The sequence below is a fragment of the Paramisgurnus dabryanus genome, chromosome 8 (assembly GCF_030506205.2).
Source record: "Paramisgurnus dabryanus chromosome 8, PD_genome_1.1, whole genome shotgun sequence".
Taxonomy (NCBI): domain Eukaryota; kingdom Metazoa; phylum Chordata; class Actinopteri; order Cypriniformes; family Cobitidae; genus Paramisgurnus; species Paramisgurnus dabryanus.
In genome coordinates this window covers 13,773,500-13,797,875 of record NC_133344.1, presented here as the reverse complement: position 1 = coordinate 13,797,875, position 24,376 = coordinate 13,773,500, and the positions used below count along the sequence as shown (strand labels likewise).

At 37.0% G+C, this 24,376-nt stretch overlaps 1 protein-coding gene and 1 long non-coding RNA gene across 2 annotated transcripts in view; both read left to right on the top strand.

Annotated features, from left to right (window-relative positions):
• The first annotated feature begins 551 nt into the window (after positions 1-551).
• Positions 552-24,376, top strand: part of LOC135771898 (sialoadhesin-like) — a 28,572-nt gene continuing 4,747 nt past the window's right edge. The window contains exons 1-3 of the mRNA XM_073815555.1: positions 552-621; positions 1,588-1,974; positions 2,079-2,366. Coding sequence (XP_073671656.1) covers positions 552-621; positions 1,588-1,974; positions 2,079-2,366 — 745 coding nt within the window. The remainder of the gene's footprint in view (positions 622-1,587; positions 1,975-2,078; positions 2,367-24,376) is intronic.
• LOC135770341 (uncharacterized) lies at positions 6,970-10,205 on the top strand. Its single transcript, XR_010542594.2, has 3 exons — positions 6,970-7,021; positions 8,792-8,810; positions 8,938-10,205. It is a non-coding gene; the product is annotated as an uncharacterized lncRNA (long non-coding RNA).

Here is a 24,376-nt window from a genome sequence, read left to right as displayed (position 1 = left end):
CTCGAGCAAACATGTTGTCATCTTTGCACTGCTATAAGTTAGCTTTTTGTATAGATGAGAAGTAAAAAAATAAGATATATTATTTGTATTATTCAAAATGTATAATATGTTTCTTACAATTATGCTTTCAATTTTGGGGGCATATAAACCCCAAGGGCCAGAAGTGTAAACAGAAAACGAGGAGCGTTTGAGGGTTAAACTAGGGCTGTAACCATTATACTCTATGCGCATTGTATTGTTAATCCTTTAATTTATTTTCTAATTTTTTTCTACTTTGGTTGTTGCATTTTTTTTTTTTACACTTTGTAGCGATGCTATAGACAAGGTGATTAACTAAGACATGACCAGTCATTGCTCTGTTAAATAAAATATGTGGATTATAGCATTATGCTTATAAGAACTGTTGTAAATTATAGCTGTCATTGATAAAACAATGAAAATCAGAATAGCAGCAAGTTTGTCTGCATGATGATTTTATAAAACAAAAATGCTTTCTTGGCATTATACACAGCCAATCAAAATCACAACAAATACATTATTTGACCTGTAACATGCAGTGGCAAAGCAACGTAAGGGCCAAGGGTCGCACTGGCTCACCCAGATTGATGGCTGGCCTACCCAGTCAGAAGAGACACAAAATAGTTTCATGCATTAATTATAATTATCTGTGTCGTACTGGGTGTATTTTTGGAGATGCCCAGGAAAGGAAGTAAAGGAAGAAGATAACTTCAGCAGCCTTTTAAATTCTAGGTGTTTTTTTTTTTTACCAGATGTTCGTTAAAGGATTAGTCAATTTTCTTTAAAAAAATCCAGATAATTTACTCACCACCATGTCATCCAAAATGTTGATGTCTGTCTTTGTTCAGTCGAGAATACATTTTTCTTATTTAAATAGACTTTAATGGACCCAACACATAAAAGTTTTAATGCAGTTTAAAATTGCAGTTTCAAAGGATTCTAAACGATCTCAAACGAGGCATAATGGTCTTATAGCGAAACGATTGTCATTTTTGACAAGAAAAATAAAAAATATGCACTTATAAACTACATCTTTTTGTCTGTCTCTGGTCCTGTGACGCGTTAGCATGACCTCACGTAATTGCATAATGCCGTGGAAAGGTCACGTGTTATATATATGAAACGCACATTTGCGGACCATTTTAAACAATAAACTGACACAAAGGCATTAATTAGTATCATTCGACATACAACAACGTCGTAACGGAAATATCACCCAATAATATTTACTGGTGTTTCCTGGGATGATAAACTCCCATGTTCATCATCACAATCTGTTTAATAATAATCGCTCAAATCAGAAATTAAGTATTCTCATAAAAACAGTAAATTATGTCTTAAACGCATACAGTTTAGAAATGCAGGGTGGTATTATACCCTTCTGACATCACCAGGGGAGCCAAATTTCAATGAGCTATTTTTTCACGTGCTTTGCAGAGAATGTTTTACCAAAACTAAGATACTGGGTTGATCTTATTCATTTTTAGAACTGGTGACCCAATTATAGCACTTAAAGTCAAATTTTCATGGTATGTCCCATTTAATATTATCTAATGTTTTTTCTCACAGGTGTTCTGCTGTATGAGACTTTGGCATGGGAAGTGAGAATGCCATCAGAAATTCATGGTCTCAAAGGTTCCTGTCTGGTTATACCGTGCTCTTACTCTTACACTTCAAACCCACCCACTAAACCACGTAGAGTTGTGTGGTATCAGTATGTGTCGAAAGGCTACCCTATAGTTTATGATCCCTTGAATCCAGGCGATGTTATTGACAAGTTCAGAGGAAAAACTGATATATATAGGCATACAAACTCAGATCGGGATTGTAGTCTGCTGATCAAAAGCGTGGATCCGTCTCACAATGGAGAACAATTATATGCATGGATTGACCCAGAAAATATTGGAAGGCACACCTATGAGTTTTATGATGTCACCTCCATGATTATTGTTGACAGTACGTAAATACTTCACATGTTCTTTTAATGTAATATTAGGTTTAAAAGTGTCATTACAGCTGGATCATCGGTTGCCTAACTGTAACATTTTTCCCTACTGTAGCAAATCCCCAGCGGCCTTTCATCAAAATTGACGGAGGTTTAAAGACCGGTGACAGCATTACGGTAACGTGTTACACCTACCACACCTGTCCATACAGAAAACCAAACATCATTCTGAAGGGTATTGAAGGATCTGATAAAATAGATGATGTCCATTTGGAAAACGGTCAATGGAAAATCTCTCTGACACGCACCGGTGTTGTGAAGGCTGAACGCTTGGATATTGAGTGTACTGTAACACATCATGGAGGCAGAACAACAAGAGCTACAAAATCACAAAGTGCAAAATGTAAGTAAAAAATGTATATATGCATTCAAAAGCACACATCTATACTTGCCTATACTGGTAGTTTTAAAATCATTTCTGATGTTTGTGTCAACTGCTTATAATTTCAGGTGTCCATTCTAGTATAACCATTGAGCCTGAACTGGCCGCAGATATCATAGAGGGTGTTGATATGAACTTCACTTGTACCGTCCACCATTCCTGTCAGAATAATCCTCCGATCCTTTCCTGGAACTATGAGAACATGCCGGTCAAAAATGGAAAGATACAACTAACAGGGTTTGAATTGGCCACATTTTCCACCATAACCTTTTTGGGATCAAAGAATGACGATGGGAAGAAATTAATCTGCACTACAAATATTTCTGGAGAGAAAATCACAGCATCTGTCGACTTACATGTACAACGTGAGTGATTTCAAGACATCATACACGATTCCTCTGTGTCTTTTCATTTATATATTTTTATCTGCAGATTATTTTACAGAGTCAGTAAATTTAGTCATTTTTGTTTATTCCTTTATTTATTGAGCATACATTCAAAACAACACATTTAAATATAAGCCTAACTTAAAACAGCATCAGACTGTGAGAAGAAATTGTCAGACGAAACCACATCGGAATGTTAATTAAAGCAGAACAAAAACTTTAATTTGGAGAGGCGCTATCATCTCAACATCTCAAACTTGTCTTCCGACATTTTGAGTACCTTAAGTGGTCTCAAAAGAACTAGAAGCTATGCCTTCAATTTGTTGTGAGCATCAAAATCGCTATTTTTACAACAATTATGCTGCGTTTACACCAACCGCGTTTCAGGCGTCAAAATCGCGTCTACCGTGCCTAGTTTGCCGCTTGAACAGTTTGAATGCATTCACACGTCTAGAGAGAAGTAGACGCGCGCAGGGTGCGATTTGTGAAAAAAACAGAGGGGGGGATGTTTTCATAGGCGTCGATTCAGTGACGCGTGTACGCGTACCCACCTTATTTCGTCATGAGTCATTTTGTACCCACCACTTTTAACTTCCGTCCATAATAATTTGACTTTTGGTTCGATTTTTTTGACTGTTTTCAGTGGTCATGAGGAGCCATATGAGAGAGAAATTTGGTAATCATCCGACCTAACAAAATTCATTATATTATTATTATAATTTTTTTAAATATATATTTCTAATTAAAATATTCACTGTCTGCTGAACTTGTCCAGGAACATCAAAATATAACCAGCTTTTTAAAATGGATTTAAAACTAAACAGGGGCTAATCACACCAACGCGCTTTAAACGCTTGGAAGCGCAAGGCGCGACGCACTGCTTTTTTTTTTAAAGTGCAACTTTTTATATTGCTAAGCAACCACCGAGTCAGCTGTCTTGTCAATCAAATATTGAAGCGTGAGCACTCTTTTGCTGTTAACTGTCATATTAGCAGAAACTTTAAGGGCGCTTGCTTTGACCTTGTTTGAGGGTGAGAGGTGCACAAACACGCAGGAGAATGAGCGAGTGGTGTCCGGTTCTTCAAAGCAACTGTAAACTTCCCTCACCACAACTTAAGGCCCGCCTCTCCCCTCATTCGATTGGACAATGGAAAGACGCGAATGACGTCGGGCGCTTCTCCGCTCTCTATTACTCGTGAGGTGTAACCGAGTGTGTAACCAATCAGATAGCGCTGTGGGCGGGACATTGAGCAAGTCTGCAGAGGGGTGAATACAGAGAGGCTGCGCGGCAGCTATATCAGAGCCAGCGAAAGTAGCGCATTTTTAAATAAATTAACTTTAATCAAACCACGGATCCTTGATAAGTTTTGTGATCCGTCTCGCCACTAGTGTAATAGCACTGATCACTTTGAGGGGGGGGATAAATGTATCCCCACCGGGGATAAAATTTATTAAGCAGGGGCAGGGATACATTGACCAGAAAGGGGGAAATCCCACACATCCCCCCCGGCAAATCGCACCCTGGACGCGCGGAAAATGCAAGCATTTGACGCGCGTCAGGCAAAATCCACTTCTTGTGGGAGGGGCAAGTGCTATGCGGTTGTCTGTTTGCAGAATGACTGATGTTGATTGTGCATTTATCAAGAGAGTTACCGGTTTGTATTTAGCCACCTTACTATAGGGGGAAAATAAATGGCGTGGGTCGATAAACGTCACGTGACTCAAAAGTGAAGTGTGTATTACAACTTACCAGGTTGCCCAATGTCCTCCCTGACACTCTTCCAAGCGAGGTCCTTTTTATTCCTGTCTCTATAGAAATAAGAACTTGTGTCGTATAGCTCTGGGTGACTGCTCATGGACAATATCAAGCGTTCCTTCAGGTTGAATGAGTGACTCCGGGCGGGGCTGCCGCCACAGCAGCAAGCAGGCTTCTGATTGGTATACACAGAGTTTACTAACAAGATGGTTTTGAACAACTGACTTTGTCTGTTTTAATGTGTCCCCGCGCCGCCATCTTGCCAGTCAATCTCCAAATGTGACGTGGAGGGAGGAGAGTAAAGATGGATAGCTCCTAAAGCATAGTTCTATATAAATGCACAGATAATGTGTTGTTTTGTCGCAAGTGAAAAAAACAATATTGACCTTCTAGTTGAAAAAGGAGCCTCATATAAGATTCATTCATTCGGATTCGGACATTGATTCTTTATGTCTGGCAAAGATGGCGAGCGGACAACATAACAGCCAAAGTCAGTTGTTCAAAACCTTTCTTTTTAGTAAACTCTGTGTACACAAACAATGTTCTCAGTGCTCGCGTTCATGTGTAGAGATCCAGGTGATACTTTGAGCAAAGTTTCATGTTGTGTCGTGCCTTCTTATGTTGTAAAATAGTGGTAGTTCGGTAGCAGCGGACAGCGGGTGGAAGAAAAGCATCGAGTAGGCATCACAGCCTAACCAAGATATATTTTTTTAAAGTAGCATTTCTTTTCATGACAGTCGAGGTGCGAAATGTTGTCTTTCGTAGCCATTCCCCGTATCCGTAAGAATCATAGACAGTAAAAGATAAGAAATACGTAAATCGTACCAAGCTAGCCAATGCTTGTCAGTAGCCTACTGGTACTCGTTAGGTACTCAAGATGGCGGCAGGCAACTGGAATGACGTAAAAGGTCACATGACTGATATTCATGAATAGGAGGTAGCCATATAAAAGTTAACAATGCATAAATTTGTGACACGGAATTGAAAGAAAACTAAAGATTCGACACCAGCAGAGAAAACCAAGATGGACAGTGGAACTAATCAGCCAAAAAGCTAGCCAAAAAGAAAGTGTTAATTATTATTTACTTTTGAACAAAGTTTTATTTCATGCAAAGTGATAATACATTTGCATATTTTTTTCTCTTTTGAAAGTGTTTAATGTAATATAAATTTTACAAGTTAAACTTAAAGCCTATTTGATTACCATTTTGTTGGGGCGATTGGGGGCAGGTGGGACTCAGAACCCTTCCCTACTTCCAAAGTGGGAAATGGCAGAAAAAGTTTGAGAAACATTGCTTTAATGTGTGTGATTCCTCTTTGTCTTATCATTTATAGATTTTTGTCTGCAGATTTCTTTACAGAGTCTGCAAAACCAGTGACTTCAGTCCAAAATAAATGTGTTTCACATTTGTCCTGTAGCTGTTTACATGATACATACATAATAATGACCAATAAATGACTTCCTTCTTTAACTTCCTTTAGCTTTTTCCCAGAAACCCGAGTTGAGGACCTTTGACATGAAGACAATTGGCCTTTACATTCTAGCCCCTTCATTTGCCTTTCTTCTCATTTGCATATTTGCTGGAGTCATCATATATAAGAAGTGTAACAGGTACATGTGTGTTAAATCCGGGTTATACTTAGGAAGTCTGAATGAAGTATTCAGCATATAATGATATGATGTAGTTTCATTGAGCAAGTATAACTTTTCATACTGTCATGCATTTTATGTTGTATGATGATCACTTGTAAAAGCAAATATGAAATAATCACATTATATTGTGCTAATGATTGAAATGTATTGTTTGTGAGAGCGAGGCTCTGGTTAGGTTTATAATGTATGTGTGAATATTAGCTATATGAGAACATGCCTAGAAACCGCCCTCGGCCTTAGCAACTATTACATAAAATAGTAGCACCATAAATGGTCTGACATTTGTGGGTTGCTTAAAAACTAGCTGTTCTAAAAATTATATAAAATAATGTAAATTTGCAGGTACATTCATAAATAGATGTTGGATGACGCCTTGTATGTCACCCTCATCTGTTTCTGTTTCTGCTTCTGCCCAAAAGTCCCAGAAAGAATTACAATTTAGGTATATCTATGTATGCATTTGATACCAATATGTACCTTTGAGGTACTTATATGCACTCTTTACGTACAAATGTGTACTTTTCGAAAGGGTACAGCTCAATGGCAGCTTTTGTACCATTAAATTCTGTGAGTACATCCTGCATCTTTGACTGATTTCTTATAGCAATTTCTTAAATCCATATTTTTTTGTATGTACATTGTCTGCTGATCTATAAGTGTAAAAGAATCAAGCAAATGGGTTAAAGTAAATATATATAAGTCTGTTTATAAAAACTTACAATATCATACTTCACCTATCTTGTGATATTAATGTATGTGTTAATGTTCACAGGTCAAATGATCTGCATGCAGCTGTGGCCCGCATACCATCACCAAAGAGGTAGGGAAGAGCAGGGGCGAAAGTACAATTTTTCAAAAAAGCATAATTTTTAAAGACAATGTTTTAGACAGAGATATACGTCAATGACTCACAAGTGTGGTCTAACATATATATATATTTTCATTTTAAATTTCAGTTTTATCAAATGTTTTAAAAACAACCTGATGGTACAAACTTGAATTGTTAATAATTTTTTTTAACAGTTTAATTAATATAAATTAAATTAAATCAAATTAGAATAATATAAATTTCCAACATAATGCAACGGTATTAGCAGCAGGAGAAGATAAACAAGTGTTACTTTTGTCCCGACAAAAACTCCTGACGTTTAAACCCGATTTACTCTTATTTTGAAAAACTCAGAAAAGGCAAACTTCAGGATGTGTTAAAGCACTACATAACCTGTAGATTAACTTTCATCCTGCATTACTTGTCTATCTCTGCACAGCAAGTTCATTGCACGCACGATCGCACGCCAAGACAGGCATTATTTTGTGCTTCTTTCAAACACTTCTCTTAGATTATGAACCATTTGTATAAGACTTCCATTGAGCCACTATAGCTAATGCTAGTTGTATTGCAAAAGGTGTGGCGTTTTTTTATTTTTTATTTTTTTGACTTGCTTGTTAATGTTTTATTTGAAATCCAGAAAGACCTGCATAAAAATGTTTCCATAATAGCTGATACAAATGCAGTAAATCTCTACAAAACATCTAGCTGATTTAGCTGTATTTATTCTACTATTATTTAAAAAAATTGATTACAAATTAAACTATTTATTAGTTAATATTTGTAATAGTTCTTAATGTGTTTGCGCATACTTTTGTTATGTTTTAAATGAAAAAGCACATAATTAAAAAAAAATAATTATCCATCTAGTGATGTAATAATATTTTCATTTCAATTCAATTTTATTTATATAGTGCTTTTCACAATTGTTTAAATGTTTCAAAGCAGCTTTACATTAAGCATGAGAAAACACAGAAAAATCGGTGGACAACATAAGCAGAGTAAAGCTGTTAGAAGAGAGTTCTACGTTACGCCAATGTCAGCTGACTCCCAAGTGGTTGAAAAAAAAACTTCTAGGAGAAAACCCCAGTGGGAAAAATCCTAGGGAGAAAAAAAACCCTTGAGAGAGAGCCAGACATAGCTTATTCTATTAAGGTTATATATCAGATACTATTTTATACAATTACCTGTGTATAAGGGATGCTAAACAATTAATCGCGATTAATCGTTAGCAGAATAAAAGTTTTTGTTTACATCATATATGTGTGTGTGAACTGTGTATAATAAATTTGTATAAATAAATGTACACACATGCATGTATATGTTTTAGAAATGTTTACATGTGTATATACATTTGTATATTTATATATAATTTATATTATATATAAATATACATACTTAATATATACATTTTTTTTTTCTTAAAATTATACATGAATGTGTCCATATTTATATATATACATATTTATTATACACAGTTTACACACATATGTGATGCAAACAAAAACTTTTATTCTGCTAATGATTAATCGCGATTAATTGTTTAGCATCCCTACTGTGTATATATATAAACGGGAAGAGGTCAGTGGTCACAGGGCTCCGGACATGTTAACTATTGCGGCATAAGTATATTTACTAGACAAATAATGTAAGTGCTTCGTTAAAGAGAAATGTCTTTACATTAAACTTAAATTGTTTCTTAAATTCATTAAATTATTTATTAACTTCCTTTTAATTGTTTGTGTCTCCTCTGCAATTTAGTCAGAGAAGATCCTGCACTGTGAGTATACAATCGATCATTATATTACTTTACATAATTTTAGTGAATTAATAGTTTCTGACATCAAATGGTTTCTGAAATTGTATTGACTGATCTTACCTCTGTGTCTCTGAATTTATACTTTAAGATTGAGGATTATGAAGATTATTATGCTAATATGGAAGATCTCAACACTTATGGAAATGTCTAAAGAAAATGCTCCTCATCACCTGAAAAATCTGCTCAATACAGTGTTTTAAACAGAAAAAGACAAAAGTCAAACATATGTTTCAGTTAATATTTAAAAAAAATTAATCATGGCATTGAAATAGCATCAATATTTTAATTCACATGATTTTAATTCTTTGTCTGATTTGTGTGGCATCTGGATCTCTCTTTGTTTTTTTTGTTTTTTTATTATTCTAATGAGCAATTTGGCTAAGCTAACAACTTTGTACTTAAAGGGACAGTTCACCTAAAAACTAAAATTTTGTCATCATTTACTCTCATGTTGTTTCAAACCTGTATAAGTTTCTCTACCCTTTGATGTCCACAGTAATGTTTTTTCCTTTTGTACTACAGTATGGCAGTCAATGTGTACCATCAAGTTCATGTTTATCATCATTTTTAAAAAGGAGTCATTTGATTCGATTTCTTTTATCTTTGGTGTGTCGAAGTTGTTGAAGTGTCTTAGTTTCAAACCCAAAGAGATCTTTTATTTAAAAATGAAGCCTCATCCATGCCTTCCTAAAACGTCTCTTTAAACACACCCCTGCAGTTGGACGTCATACTGCAGGAAAAAATGCATAACACTGTCCTAATGTATACACAAAGACAGAAGGTGTAACTTTCATTCACAATGTATTGTTGCTGCCACCATGTCGTGGAGACGCTGTGTTTTTCCTTGCGGGTGATGGCACTTGGCCATCGTTAGCTGAGCTGCTGGCTAACAACAGCACCGATGTAGCATTACTATTGTTAGCTGAACTTCTAGCTAAAAACAGGGATGTAGCATTTCAAGGTTGTTTGTAAATCTGCTTTTTCTTTCCTATTCATTTAATTAATAATGATGGTGGGTAGTGAACTAGGGCGTGATTGATAGTTCTCTAATTCAATTATGTTGGGCATTGTCAGATTGACAACTTAGCCCAATGTAATTATAGGAAATATTTGAGTTTATTTACATTCATGTGATTGGATTAGCAACAAAAAAAGTGAAAAAGGCATTGTTTTGTCATTGTTTCAGAAAAGGCAAATACTAGAGTGTCTTACCTTTTCCAACCTATGAAAGCTCTCACTGGGACAGTACCCTTCCTAATAAATACCATTAGGTACTGATATGTACATTTAAGGTGCTAATATGCCATCTCTACCAAGAGTACTACCCCAGTGACGCTTTTGTGCCTTTTTTCTGAAGTGTGCTGCCCTCTAGAGGATATGAAATAAAATGTTAATAAAAGTTTTTTGTCTACAGTAGAGTTTCTGATAGCACAGCAAAACACAAGAGTGCAAAATTGGGAATTACTATGCCTGGCTTGAGTGGCTTGTACACTGTATTTTACTTTTCCAAGTGATAGTGTTGCACAGACACATTGGTGTGATAGGTGAGGTTTTTGTTAAACATCAAAACATTCCAGGGATATATATATATATATATATATATATACATTCCAGACAAATACACATTAACGTGTCTCAAAAAAGCTGTCTTAGTGAATATCATAGTAACAATTGATTATCTTAACCGAATGTAAACATTTTATTGCATTTAGTCTTATAGTAGGCCTAGCTGTTAAAGTTTTAAAGGGATAGAGTTCACTTTAAAATTAAAATTCTGTCATCATTTACTCATCCTCATGTTGTTTTAAACCTGTATGAATTTCTTTTTTTGATAAACAGAAAAGAAGATATTTTGATAAATAATAGTAAACACACAGCAGTAAGTGACCATAGACTTCCATAGTAGGAATAAAAAATATGATGAATTTAATGGGTACTGTCAACTGTGTGCTTACCATCATTTATCAAAATATTTTCTTCGTCATTTATCACAATACTTCTAAAATATTTTTTTCCTACTATGGAAGTCAATGGTCACTTACTGATGTGTGTTTACCATCATTTCTCAAAATATCTTCTTTTGTGTTCATCAGAAAAAAAGAAATTTATACAGGTTTAGAACAACATGAGGATGAGAAAATAATGACAGAATTTTCATTTTAAAGTGAACTATTTATTTAAAGTTAACTAAAAAAGTAAAAAAGAAGAGAAAATCACTCACTGCTATGACTGGCTAACTGTATCTTTGTAACAAAAACTTAATCCATATTTATTTTAAATAGACTAGTGGTGGGGGGGGGGTCAGTGAGGTCTGAACCGGGAGGGAGAGTTTTGAGATGAGTGGGTCAAATACAAATGATTGACACCTTTTTCTGTTTTATGGAAACTTTTTTTGGCACTTATAGCACAAGTTTTTTTCAGTATCGCCAGTGTCTAACACCTACAAACTGAGAGGCAGGTGGAGAGATTTAATCACACGTTAAAATCGATGATCCATAAGTTCGTTCATGAAGATGTCAAAAATTGTCAAAATGTCAATCACTCACTCATTCACAGTGGCGGCTGGTGTCTTATTTTTTCGAAGGCGCACGATGCTAATTTTGTCACAACATGTATGAAGCGCATCATGTGTGTGGTTCCTTTTTTCAAAATATGTGATCTGCACTTTGAGAGATCCTGTGTGTATGACATGTCATGCCAAAATAAGTGCCTGCTGCAGACACATCTAAAGGGTTTATGATAAAGGGGACACTCGCGTTTGCCAGATACTCACATAATCTCATGTATAATCAGGGTTTGCTCTTAAGGTAGTGTCTTGTGTGTATGTTGTAAACATGAGCGTCCCTTTTATCATAAACGGTTTTGACGTTTTGACATGCAGAACACATATTTTGGAAAAGGGAACAACACACGTGACACTCCGAACACTTGTTTTGATTAAGCGCCCCTCGGATTAGCAGTCATGAGCCGCCACTGCTCATTCATATACTGATGTTGGTGTCAGCCATGCAAGGCTCCATCCAGCTCGTCGGGAGCAGCTGGGACACTTGAGCAGCTGGGTGTCCTGCTCAAGGACACCTTGACACTTGGTCAGGTGGAACCGGGAATTAAACCAACAACCTTCTGGTTTGTAGACCACATACATTAACCACAGGGTTTTTCTCCTTCTAGCTTCTTTACAGTCGTCAGCCCAGAGGGGTGTGAGATTTCAATTTTCTTAAAAAATGGAACAAGGCAGAGTCAGTGTTGCTGGCAACGTTGGTCAGTGGAGAAGATGATCTTGGGCAGGAGGTATTCTCAAAACCTTAATCTCTCGCTCTGGGGTGCGTTTCCCAAACAACGACGTAACTCGTTGCTGAACGACCATAGTACGATGCATCATTGGAGAAACAAACTACCTTGTCACAACTGTTTCCCGAAAGCATAGTAACTTTAAAACGATGCTTCTAACGACAGGTCAAGAGCTGTCGTTCCAACGACACAAGTTAGCGATGCAGTTTGCGAATGTTCATTTGAACGATGGTTTCGGGAAACACCAAATCGTTGAACGATGTTAGTAACGATGGAACTTACGATGTTCGTTGGCTAACGATGCTTTTGGGAAACGCACCCCTGCCCTGGGTGGAGATCATCCATTGCCCTTCCAGCTCACTGATGTAACCAGGTTGCAGGTAGAATTTGCCGATGTGTTCCTCCCCCCTACCTGATCGCACAAATTTTATTCAGCATCATATTAATACAGAGTCAGCGTAATTATATGCAGCCAGCCATATCGTTTGCCTGAGCATAAGAAAAAATGGTACGGGCTGGATTTAGAGGCGATGCTCAACATGGGCATCATAGAAGAGTACAGCAGCGATTGGGCAAGCCCGATAGTTTTGGTTCCTAAAACGAACGACTCCACAAAGTTAATGTTGTGTCGAAATTTGGCGCATATCCAATGCTGCTTGAGTGGCTAGGCACAGCTTGCTTTTATTTGACACTTTTATTTATTTGGGTACTGGCAAATCCCCTTATCACCAGAGTCTAAAGAAAAACAGCATTCACGATGCCATTAGGATTACACCGATTCGTCACACTTCCGTTCGGGCTGTTTGGGGCACTAGACACTTTTCACCATCTCATGGACCATATAGACCCCTTCAAGGTTTGTAAACATTGAATGATTATCGGGTGCGCGCGCAGCATGGGGTCAAACTGTTATAATATCCTGGCTTTATAATTTAACCTAACAGAGCTGAAAAATGATGACTTACCTCAAATGAAGTGAGCACTACAAACACAAGCCTCTTTGATATTTGCATTGTCCCAGTCTGCACGTTAATTGCTTGCAGCCGCAGATGTTGTATTTTTTATTTGCTTAGGCGAGTAAGCATTTTTGACGATACCGAATAATACGCAACTCAATCTGCTGTAATGACTTTTCTGACCCCGACATGCGCAGTGGGAACCGCCTGTGACGTGAACCGTGAAGGGGTCTATTCTTCAGCTCCATGCCACTGCCTACTTAGATGACATCATTATTCATTACAATGACTGGAAGAGGCATATTGAGCATCTGAGGGTTGTCCTGTGAGCGCTGAGAAGGGCCGGACTCATGGCCAACCTGAAAAAGTGTGTGGATGGGCAAGTGGATGTCAGGTATCTGGGTTTCCACTTGGGTCACGGCCAGGTGCGTCCCCAAATTGACAAGACGACATTCCCAAACCTAAGACCAAAAAGGATTTGGGGGCTGGCAGAATATTATACAGATGTGGCCTTTAAAAATGCGCGTCTCTGAAAGCAGAATGCCGCGAGCACTTCCGAAATTCTGCGAGATCCCGCAGAAGGGGGAATTGGTGGGGGACGCAGGAAATAAAAAACCTGTAGAGGGCAGTCGTGTTTCAAGTAGGGCATAGCCTACTACGACAATGTGTGCTCGACTTTATGCTTTAAGCATTCTATATGATATTGAAGTAACATGACAGGGATTCTTGGTGCATTGGCAGTACTTTGATGTCACATGCAAGCTTTTTGACAAACATTTGGTTGGCGAAGTTTTCTTTTGCCAGTTACATAAACAGTCAAATATTTTTCATAAAAATCTGACTTAAACGCGGATCATTCATCTTATTTTTTTTTTGTGTACACTTACAGTAGAAGAGACGTGATGATAACGGAGTCTTATAACAAAATAATTCGCAAAGACCTTTGAAGAAACCGAGAGCATTTGCGCAATATCATTAACTAGTTTATCTAATTGTACATTTAGTTTATCTTTGCATCTGAGCGTTTTTAATAGCTTGATTGTAATGCGCTTTTCTGCATTATTGTACTTTTTATATTATCATGTTTTCCTTTACATGGTATGAAACTCGATATAAAGTGTGCAATGATGTTGAATAAATTTGTATAATGTGTTATATTTTGTAGTAAGTAAATAAAATCATGTTGTAAGTGTAAATATTCAATTCGAGGAGTTTCTGAGGTGTTTGTCATCGGCAAAAGGCGCAGTTTCTCTGTTGCTGATTAAAACCCGTTGGCTATATGATTTTTTAAAATTAACATTTGTTCTACTTATTATTTTATTTATTTGCCTACATTTACTCAAATAATATCAATGTAAAAATAGGAAGTAAATCATAGTTCAAGTTAGGCGTAAAACGTACATTTTTTTTAAGTTGTTGTTAAATACAAATAATATTAATTTGAAGAAAGCAATTATTACAGGTTTAAAAACTTAAATATATAATTCTGACATTATCAAATATATTGATTAAAATAATCTGTAAATTAAATACTTATATTATTAAGGCGTATACATCAAATAAAATATGTACATTTTAAACAAAATATCTATTTCTAGTCATTAATTTTGGTTTGTCTAACTAAAAAAAAACACATAACTGAAATTAAAAGATTTTATTACGTTACTTTAATCATTTATTTTAGATAGCCTACATTTACAAAGCCACTGAATCATTTTTTACAGTGTATACATTGTGATCTTACGGTATTATTAAATGCATATAAATAAAAATATGTAAAACTAAATAAAATAGATGTCATACACGACCTCCATGAAAGCATACGTTTTCTTGTTCGGTCCACGTGGGTTAAACGGTCACATAGCCTATTCTCCATAAAAATCCGACTAAAATGCGGATCATTTGATTCATTTTTTCTGTGCAATTAGAAGAGACGTGATGTATAACTGAGTCTTATAACAAACCTCTATTCGCGTAGACCTTGAAGAGACCGAGAGCATTTGCGCAATATCATTAACTAGTTTATGTAATTGTACATTTAGTTCATTTTTGCATCTGAACGTTTTTAATAGCTTGGACATGGTTGTAATGCGCTTTTCTGCATTACTGTACTTTTTATATTATCATGTTTTCCTTTACATAGTATGAAACTCGATATAAAGTGTGCAATGGTGTTGAATAAATTTGTATAATGAGTTATATTTTTGTAGTAAGTAAATTAAATCATATTGTGAGTGTAATAATTCATAAATTCGAGGAGTTTCTGAGGTGTTTTTCATCGGCAAAAGGCGCAGTTTCTCTGTTGCTGATTAAAACCTGTTGGCTATATGGGATTTTTTTAAATTAACATTTGTTCTACTTATTATTAATTTATTTTTTTGCCTACATTTACTCAAATAATATCAATGTAAAAATAGTAAGTACATCATAGTTCAAGTTAGGCGTAAAACGTACATTTTTTTTAAGTTGATGTTAAATGCAAATAATATTAATTTGAAGAAAGCAATTATTACAGTTTCAAAAACGTGATGTATAACGGAGTCTTATAACAAAACTCTAATTCGCGTAGACCTTGAAGAGACCGAGAGCATTTGCGCAATATCATTAACTAATTTATCTAATTTTACATTTTTTGTGATTTGTGAATTCATGTTCTGCTTGCCCCAATTCCAAATATTCTGTTGTATTATTATTCCCATTTTTTGTTAAACCGAGTATAACTCCCAAGCTGAACACCTACAAAACTAACCGTTTTGTCCAGTCTTAACAGTGTATGATATTCAGCTGTCTTCATTTAATTATTTTATTCCGCCGAATGGAAAAAAATCCATAGGCTATCTGAATGAATGGGATTCAGGAATAAAGTACAATAGTCTATACGTGCGTTAGTGAGACCTGTCGGCAGATCACGTTTGCCAAAACATGAAAAGAAACGCGTTTTCAAAACATATTGCAAGCAAACACAGACGTCTTCATCCGGACGGGATTACATTTCTCAGATGACCTCTGAGTTCGGCGTGAAACAGTAGGTAAAATGCTCTGAAATTTACAGATTACAGAGGTCGTCAGAGAAAAACACAGACATGGCCGATTCAGACGGGATTAAAAACACAGTGGACCTCTGAGAAGCATGATTTTCTCAAAATGATTTTTGTCGAGGGTGCCCCGCAAGCACGAGTTTGAAGCCTATGAATGAAAACGTTATTATTCGCTTTGCGTCAAACCCTGTTGCTGAAGGAGACGGACCGGAGCTCCGGCAAGGTGTGTTGTGGACCCGAGGAGGCGGAGCTGCGCTCCGGCCCAATTTAACCTATTACTTCCACTAACTGAGGTATCCTTCCTCCTTTGCTGTCTGCCTGGTATGATTTTATTGGTCATCTAGGAATAATTTTCACTTTATCTTACTTAATGGGGCGCAGCGCAAACCCGTTGGCCTGTGACATCACACTACCGCGAGATCTATTCAAAAGCATACTGTAGGCCTACTGTCTCGCGGTGCTAAGACGTCACATGCCGTCCGATCGGGCTGCGTGGCGCCGCAAGTCGTCAAACGAGCGCTGAGCATTGAGTCAAATAAGACACGCGTCAGAAAATTACAGAGGTCTGGGCGGCCATGCCCTTTTTTGCCTCAAAATGCAGACAAATAATGTTTTTAGTAAGGCATGTTTGTTAAAACTAGTTATATTTCCTATTTAAACTAAGTCCTGGCTTAAGCTTATAAAGACCCCGCAAAAACCCTGCTACAGCTCCTGAGGGGGTGCTCTCACTATTCACATGTAAATAAAATGGTTAGAAACCGGTTTTTCTGGTTCTCATTGCAGGACTGTGCGGGGGGAGGGCATTCCGTTTCCATGTGGAGACATTTAACAAACACATTTGATATACACCAAGTTCCAGATTACAACACCAAAAACACATCACGTTTGATAGAAGTGCATGTAGGCCCTACTTATTTGAGTATATTGATAGAGTAAGTATTATGTTGGACACTATTTTGGATATCAAATTGTCCTTTTCTCCAGACAAATAAAACACTGATGTGCATGTCTATAGATCATATCTTAAGAGTCATTGCTATCATTTTCACTTTTGTGTTGGGTTAATTCCCTGACCAGACCTCTGTCATTTTCTTACGCTCGTCTTATAATTTGACTCAACGCTCAGCGCTTGTGTGGCTTCTTGCTGCGCAGCGCAGACCAATCGGCATGTGACGTCTATAAGCAGAGGTGGGACAAAGTGAAGGTGGGGCACTAAACAGAAGATACAGTCTGTCAGAATATCTCTCCACAGTTAGAGATGTAAAGCAGAGACGAATCCTCACTAAATACAGACTCAGTGATCACAGTCTGGCAATAGAGAAAGGCCGACATAGACAAACATGGCTCCCAAAAGAAGAGCGAATCTGTGTCCATTGTGACAGTGGCGAGATCGAGACAGAGACACACTTTCTCCTTTACTGTGGTAAATATAAAGAGCTTAGAGAAAAACACTTTGACAAAATCTCAAAGCTCATACCAGAGTTTCATAAATCTTCAGACTCAGATCAAATGAAGATGTTACTGGGGGAAGACAGACACCCATCAGCTGCTGCTAAATTCATTTATCAGTTACACACCATCAGAAATAATCCACAGCCCTGATCTTGTACAGTACTTTTATTTTACCTCTCATGTGCCTCCATAAATGTACATTTGTATACTTCATATTTTTATATTTCAAAGTCAACTTTATATTGTAAATATCCTCTGATTCTATTTTATTTTATTTTGCAGTAGTACTTCATCCATCACCCAGCACCTTAGCTTAATTGCACCTTAATGTTTGTTAATATTGTGTAATTGTATGTTTCTTGTTTTATGTATAATGCTTTGGCAATATTGTAAGTGACACAATCATGCCAATAAAGTTCTTTAAATTGAAATTGAAATTGACAAAGTCATTGTTATGCAAGTCACAAGTAAGTCTTTGCCCTCGAGTCCCGAGTCAAGTCATGTCAAAGATGAGGCAAGTCCCAAGTCGAGTCAAAAGTCAAAGCCAACAAGTCTCAAGTCGAGTCCAAAGTCCTACCATTTTAGTTTCAAGTCATGTCAAGTTCTCTTACAACAGAAATAAAATGCATGCTGTGGACAGATGGAGGGAGGCCCCTATACTGCATTGCATTTTCAAAAGATCAAATTGGCCATGATGCCACCATGGCTGAAAACTCGCTCCACTGTAGCACTAAGCAGGCACTGCCAAGGCTACTTGAAAGAGTGAAGGAAGAGTGCCCAGAACAAAATGGCATTCTGTCCTTCTGCCATGTCAATGTAGTGACTTAGCTGCAGTGGTATAGATCTCTTGGTGATGTCAAAGTACCGCGAGAGCGATTCCAGTTATCACGTGGCTAAATCCGCTTTGAATCGCTCTCGCGGTACTTTGCTGTCACTCGCCTGTGGGTTTTGTAGCGCCACACCACTCTGCTCCCCAGTCACTTTCGCGCCGCTATAGGGATTTCATATGCTGATCGGATCGCGCAGTTCGGCAGAAAGTCAAACACACCAAATATATAGCCTAATATGTATATGCATTTCAACCCGCTAAAGTAGCAAGTGTAGCATGCTAATGGTCAGTGCTTCACTATTACTAAAAGTTTGAAATGTCACAAAACCATGCTGTTACACATCCTCACGCTATTTTTAGCGGGTATACGGAAATCCTTTACAATTCCTAGTAGACTACACCACTGCTGAGCTGTACTGGTACGGTCCCAACATCCAAACCAACGTGGGACTGCAGTGATTGGATGTCGTGCAGGCAGCGCGCGTGCTCTCTGCATGCAGGTGGTGCACATTTTTTTCATAGATGCAGACACACAGAGACCGGCGCGGCCGTGTGCATTTTTTGTGTAATGGGTAGGTTCAGGGCCGCCTTAACCTAATGTGAGGCCCTGGGGCTGAGAGGTTTTGGAGGCCCCCCATACCCTCAATTTATAGTCTCATTTTGAAAAAAAAAAGTGTAATATCTATGTAATCTACATCACAAAATGTAGTTTTCCCTCTTTGACCCAGAAAACACCATATTATCATTAATAACATATCACTGAGCCCACTTGAGCATAAACACAAGACACTTTATTTAACAACCACAAACAGCAACTTGTGGTGAAAATAAAACCAAAAGTATATATGTTTATAAGCTTTATGTTTATATAGTTTTTAGAATATACAAATTTGCAGAAAATTGCCACTCACTAACTAAATGCTCACCACAGTTGTAAAAATATAAGAAGTTAAAGTTAGTTTTAATGTGAAAATGCATTAATGTTAACAAAAGATAAGTCTTTATAGACAGAATCTTGTTTTTTAATCAGTTATTTATTTTGTAGGCTATTGAAGATATAGTATGCATTGTATTTAGTATTTATGCATACTACGCATGTAAAACGAACACGTATGAATATGCACAAAACAGACAGGGAACATGTATATAAGATCTTTAGATAAGGAGATTATAAATATGAATGGTGCGATCAGGGGATGATCATTTGAGATGGTCTTGTCACGCTTTGAGTTGCACATTTACCGTTGCGTCGTCTTTCTAAACCAGATGTGTGTACTGTGAGCTTACATCGCGTCAAACTACAGCGCTCCTGCTGCGCACGCGTCACTGATAAACGCGAGTAAACTTAAACTTTATAACAACGAACAGCATTAATGTTCTGGAACCCCATTTTTATTTGGCGGCACAGTTTCTTGCGCACTGTTGGAGAGACTTCTGCATGCCAGAGACGCAGCTGTACGAGCACAGAGAGAGTGAGCGCGCGCGCGAAAGAGAGAGAGAGACCTGCACCTCAGTGCTTATTATGAAATTTCGGAAATCACTCTTTCATTTGTTGGTGGATTATTTCCCGTTTCTCTGTCACACTCACTCTTACATGCAGGAATGCCAAGTTGACAACGCGCACTTAATTACATTACACGGAATAGAAAAATCTGTTACGTCTGATATTTTATTTCACAGTAAGTTACCACGGACCAATCAGCAGCCATGTAACGTGCAGTTAGAGTGATTGACAGACAACCTGACAAGTTAAAAAACAAAATGAACGTGAACTTGGGAGGCCCCTGAACTTGGGAGGCCCCTGGGCTTCAGCCCAGGTAAGCCCGTGCATTAAGGCGGCCTTGGGTAGGTTGCTTCACTGCTGATTCTTGCCATACCTCCATTGCCTAATGCGCACGCATACGGTGCCATGTCAACATGGTGTACAAACAGTTAAAGGGTCTATTAAGTAAGATGAAGTCAAAATGAAACCGAGATGACCAATAAAATCAAACCAGGCAGACAGAGGTGCAACACCGAGGTCAGATGCGCAGTTAGTGGAAGTGCAAGAGAGATGTAAAACGCTGACTATTATACAGCAGTTTATTGACGAGAAATATGAAACCGTAGTGACTGTCAAGGTGACAGGACAAGAAACATTAATTCCGCTGAGCACTTGGGTGTCCAAATTTAATGCGCTGCTTTCTCTCCCTCCAGTAATTCACTTTCCCTTATTCAGCATGTTTATTAACAACATTCCACGCCACCCTTTAATTCTTGAAGATATGTTTTTAACTGTATAATGATTAGATTCCCTGTGTTGCACTGGACTTCTGCTAAGCTTGAACTTGAAAACGCGATGCATCACGTGTTCGGTACAACGCTTCATCCACCCGTAGCGCGCGTGCACGGAGTTTAAATGTTCATATTTTGGCTTAAACATTTTATTGCATTCAGTCTTAAAGCCTAATAAACAGTACCTGTTGAAGTCATTAAAGTTAAATAAATAACAAAAGAAGAGAAAGTGTGCAGCAGTGTGCCCAGGATGGTAAAATAATTATTACAATGTATTCCTAATGACCAACACAAGTCTTCTGCATACTGACATGGTTTGAAATCTATAGGTATTTGATTCTTTGGTTTTCTGATTTAGCCTATTAAAATTCATATATGTAGAGCAGGGAAATAAGAAGCTTTTTTTCCTGGGGTGCATGCCCTGGAAAATACTTATATGGACCTCGGTATTTATAAAATCATGCAATGCGGCGTGTTTGTCTTTACAGTTATGAAATTTATTATTTTAAACACACATTTCACAAAGTATATATTGTAAGTGTAAATATTCATAAACTCAACACTTCGGAGGCGTTTTTCTAAAGAATAATGTTTAAACTTTATTGGTGGTGGTTGAGAATAATTCCTCTTTCCATATGTAACGCATTTTAGCGCAATATAAATGTATCATATTGTTATTCTTAATATATAAGAATACTAATATATTTTTTAAAACATTTATAACATATATATATATATATATATATATATATATATATATATATATATATATATATATATATATATATATATATATATAATATATAAAGATGCTTAGTACAATAGCTTTGCTTCATATAAGTTTCTGTAATAAATCTTTAAATCAATCACAAAACGTGTTGACAGTGGCAAATAAAATGCTTGTTAATTTAAACAAGGCAGAAAGGTGTATAAAACAGCTTTAATTAACAATATCTGAATTGGCTCTTTGCACACTTCTAATTTTCTCATGTCATAATTTATAATTATTAATTAGATTTATTATAAATAAGTTTTGAAAAGTGTTGAATGCGAACGTGTAAGATATCTGGAAGGCGATGCGGCGTGTTTGTCTCTACAGCCACATGTTATAAAATTGATTATTTTACACACACATTTCACAAAGTACATATTGTAAATATTCATAAACTCAACATTTCGGAGGTGTTTTTCGTCCGCAAAAGGCACAGTTTCTCTGTTCGCGTCAATTATTTTGGTTTGACCAACTAAAAAAACACAGAAGTGACATTAAGACATTTTATTAAGTTACTTTAATAAATTATTTTAGTGATATTCTATTTTACAATAATATTTTTTACAATTATGAATTACGTAGAAACACTGACTGCATATGCGCAAGAAAGGTAGCCTATTATTAAAGATTTTATAAATATAAATATGTAAAAACGAAATAAAAAAGATATCATATGCCAACTGTACAGCCCGGGTTTAAACGCCTTTTTTCTAAAGAATAATTTGTAAACTTTATTGGTGGTGGTTGAGAAGAATTCCTCTTTCCATATGTGAAGCATTTTAGCGCAGTATAAATGTATCATATTGTTATTCTTAAAATATAAGAATACTACTATATTTTTTACAACATTTTTAACTTTAAAACATGTCTTTTTTTATACCACATTAATCTCTTTAAAATATTGATACTTTTAGAAAAACTGACAATTATAAATATTATGAACAAACAATGAAACGGTGTCAAAATTCGACAACACAAATAATTAAGATATTCATTGTAAATAGAGTCGCGTTTATTAGGCTCACACTAAATTCTCTGTTGCACTTCCTATAAGTTCGCATTGCACGTATCTTAATAGTTGTATGCGCTGTTATGCTGGCAAGAATGGGTTGACATATCACTTTGCTGTTTTAATACAGTAGCAATGTAAAATATTCAGCAATGCCCTTATTAACTTCTGGAAACAACGCAATGCAATGTTTTTATGCGCCACCTGGTGGATATTCTGTGAAGCGAAACACATTAAGGGAAAATGAAAAGTAGCCCCCCCGAAAGCACTTGCAGAATGCTGCGAGACTCTGCGAGACGAATTGGCGAATGCCGCGGGAGAAAACGCGCATTTTTAAAGGCCACATCTGTAGAAGGTTTTTGCCTAATTATTCAGACCTCACCAGCTCCTTGACTGATCTCACTAAAAAGGAAGCTCCAGACTTGGTCCAGTGGACGGAGATGTGTCAGCAGGCTTTTACACAGGTAAAGGCTACTCAGTGTGGCAGTCCACTCTTATACTGTACTGATTTTTCTCCCCCTTTCTTGTTTTAGACTGACGTGTTGGACAGGGTGCAGTCCTGTCCCAGAAGATAAATGGTGAGGAGAGTGAGCCACTAAAAGTTGGCCTCAGGTGGGCTCACCCTTCGCTATTATATTTTGGGATGGGAATTCTCAAACTGCTGAGACCACATCCCTTTGCGGTGGCTCCATTGCATGAAAGATACCAATGCGTGGATCAAACGTTGGTATCTAGATTTACAGACTTTTAAAATCCAAGTGGTCCACAGGCCGGGTGTACAGATAGTTGTGGCTGACTTTTTCTCCAGAAATGGGGGGCTGCAGACCGGACAGCTCGTCGGCCCGAGTCGGACGGTGGGGGAATGTGGCAATGTAGTGTGGTTCATAGAGGTCTGCAGAGGGATAGAGAGTTGGCAGAAAAGCTTACATTTAAGCATTTCATGTTAACATCTGTGCCAGTAATGCATGCAGTCAGTGGAGTAGCCTATAGGAATATGTGGGGTAATATGAAGTAATCAGCAATCATGAGATTGCATTGTTTTCTTTCATGGACTATGGACCCCATAAAGTAGCCTTGGCCACCCCATTTAATTCTTGCTCTGCAACTGTTCGTATATAGGCCTAAACTTATACTGTATTTAATGTATTTTATTTTATTTCCTTATTCTTTTTATTATACCCGCATTTGGAGGCTGAACCTCCCTAAAATAAAAATCCTAATCGCCCCTGTAAACCACAAAAAAAGGAAATCCTTTAGAAGGTGGGCGTGAACATCAGAGCACTACATATATTAAAACTTATGAAAAAACACAGCATTCTTTCTTCTGCTAAGCAAAATAAGCATTTGTTACTCTTTTTTTACTTTCTTCTATGTTATTTTGTTTGAGGTGGTTCTCATTTAGTCCTCTTGTTTGGGATCTTCTTTAATATTTGTGCTTGTTTGCAGTTTATAAGTGGGATTTTTCTATATAAGAAGCAGCATTGTGATCGAGGGATGAAAGGACTGATATATCTTCTGTTTCAAGGTACCGTGTCATTTTACTTCTATTCATGCATTTTTATGGGGCAAGAGATTCTGTCAAAGGCACTGGTGAAGGGGACTTTGCCACAAACCTCACAGTGTGTTGGGGCCCCGCCCCATTGAGGGCCCCAATGAATTTAAATTGAACTCAAATTTTTAATCTTTGCAGTGAGGGAAATTCTCTGTTAATTAATACATAAAGAAATATTTACTCACCATGTGTGCTGCTGTCCAATTGAACAAAAGTATGTTTATTATGACTTTTAAGGCGTTAAGCATAAATTTTTCATTTCCCAAAAGCGTGCAAGGTGCATTACAATGCATTTTGATGAACTTTGCAAGGATCAACGTCTGCAAAATCCCAACCATATTTTATGGTTTTTGT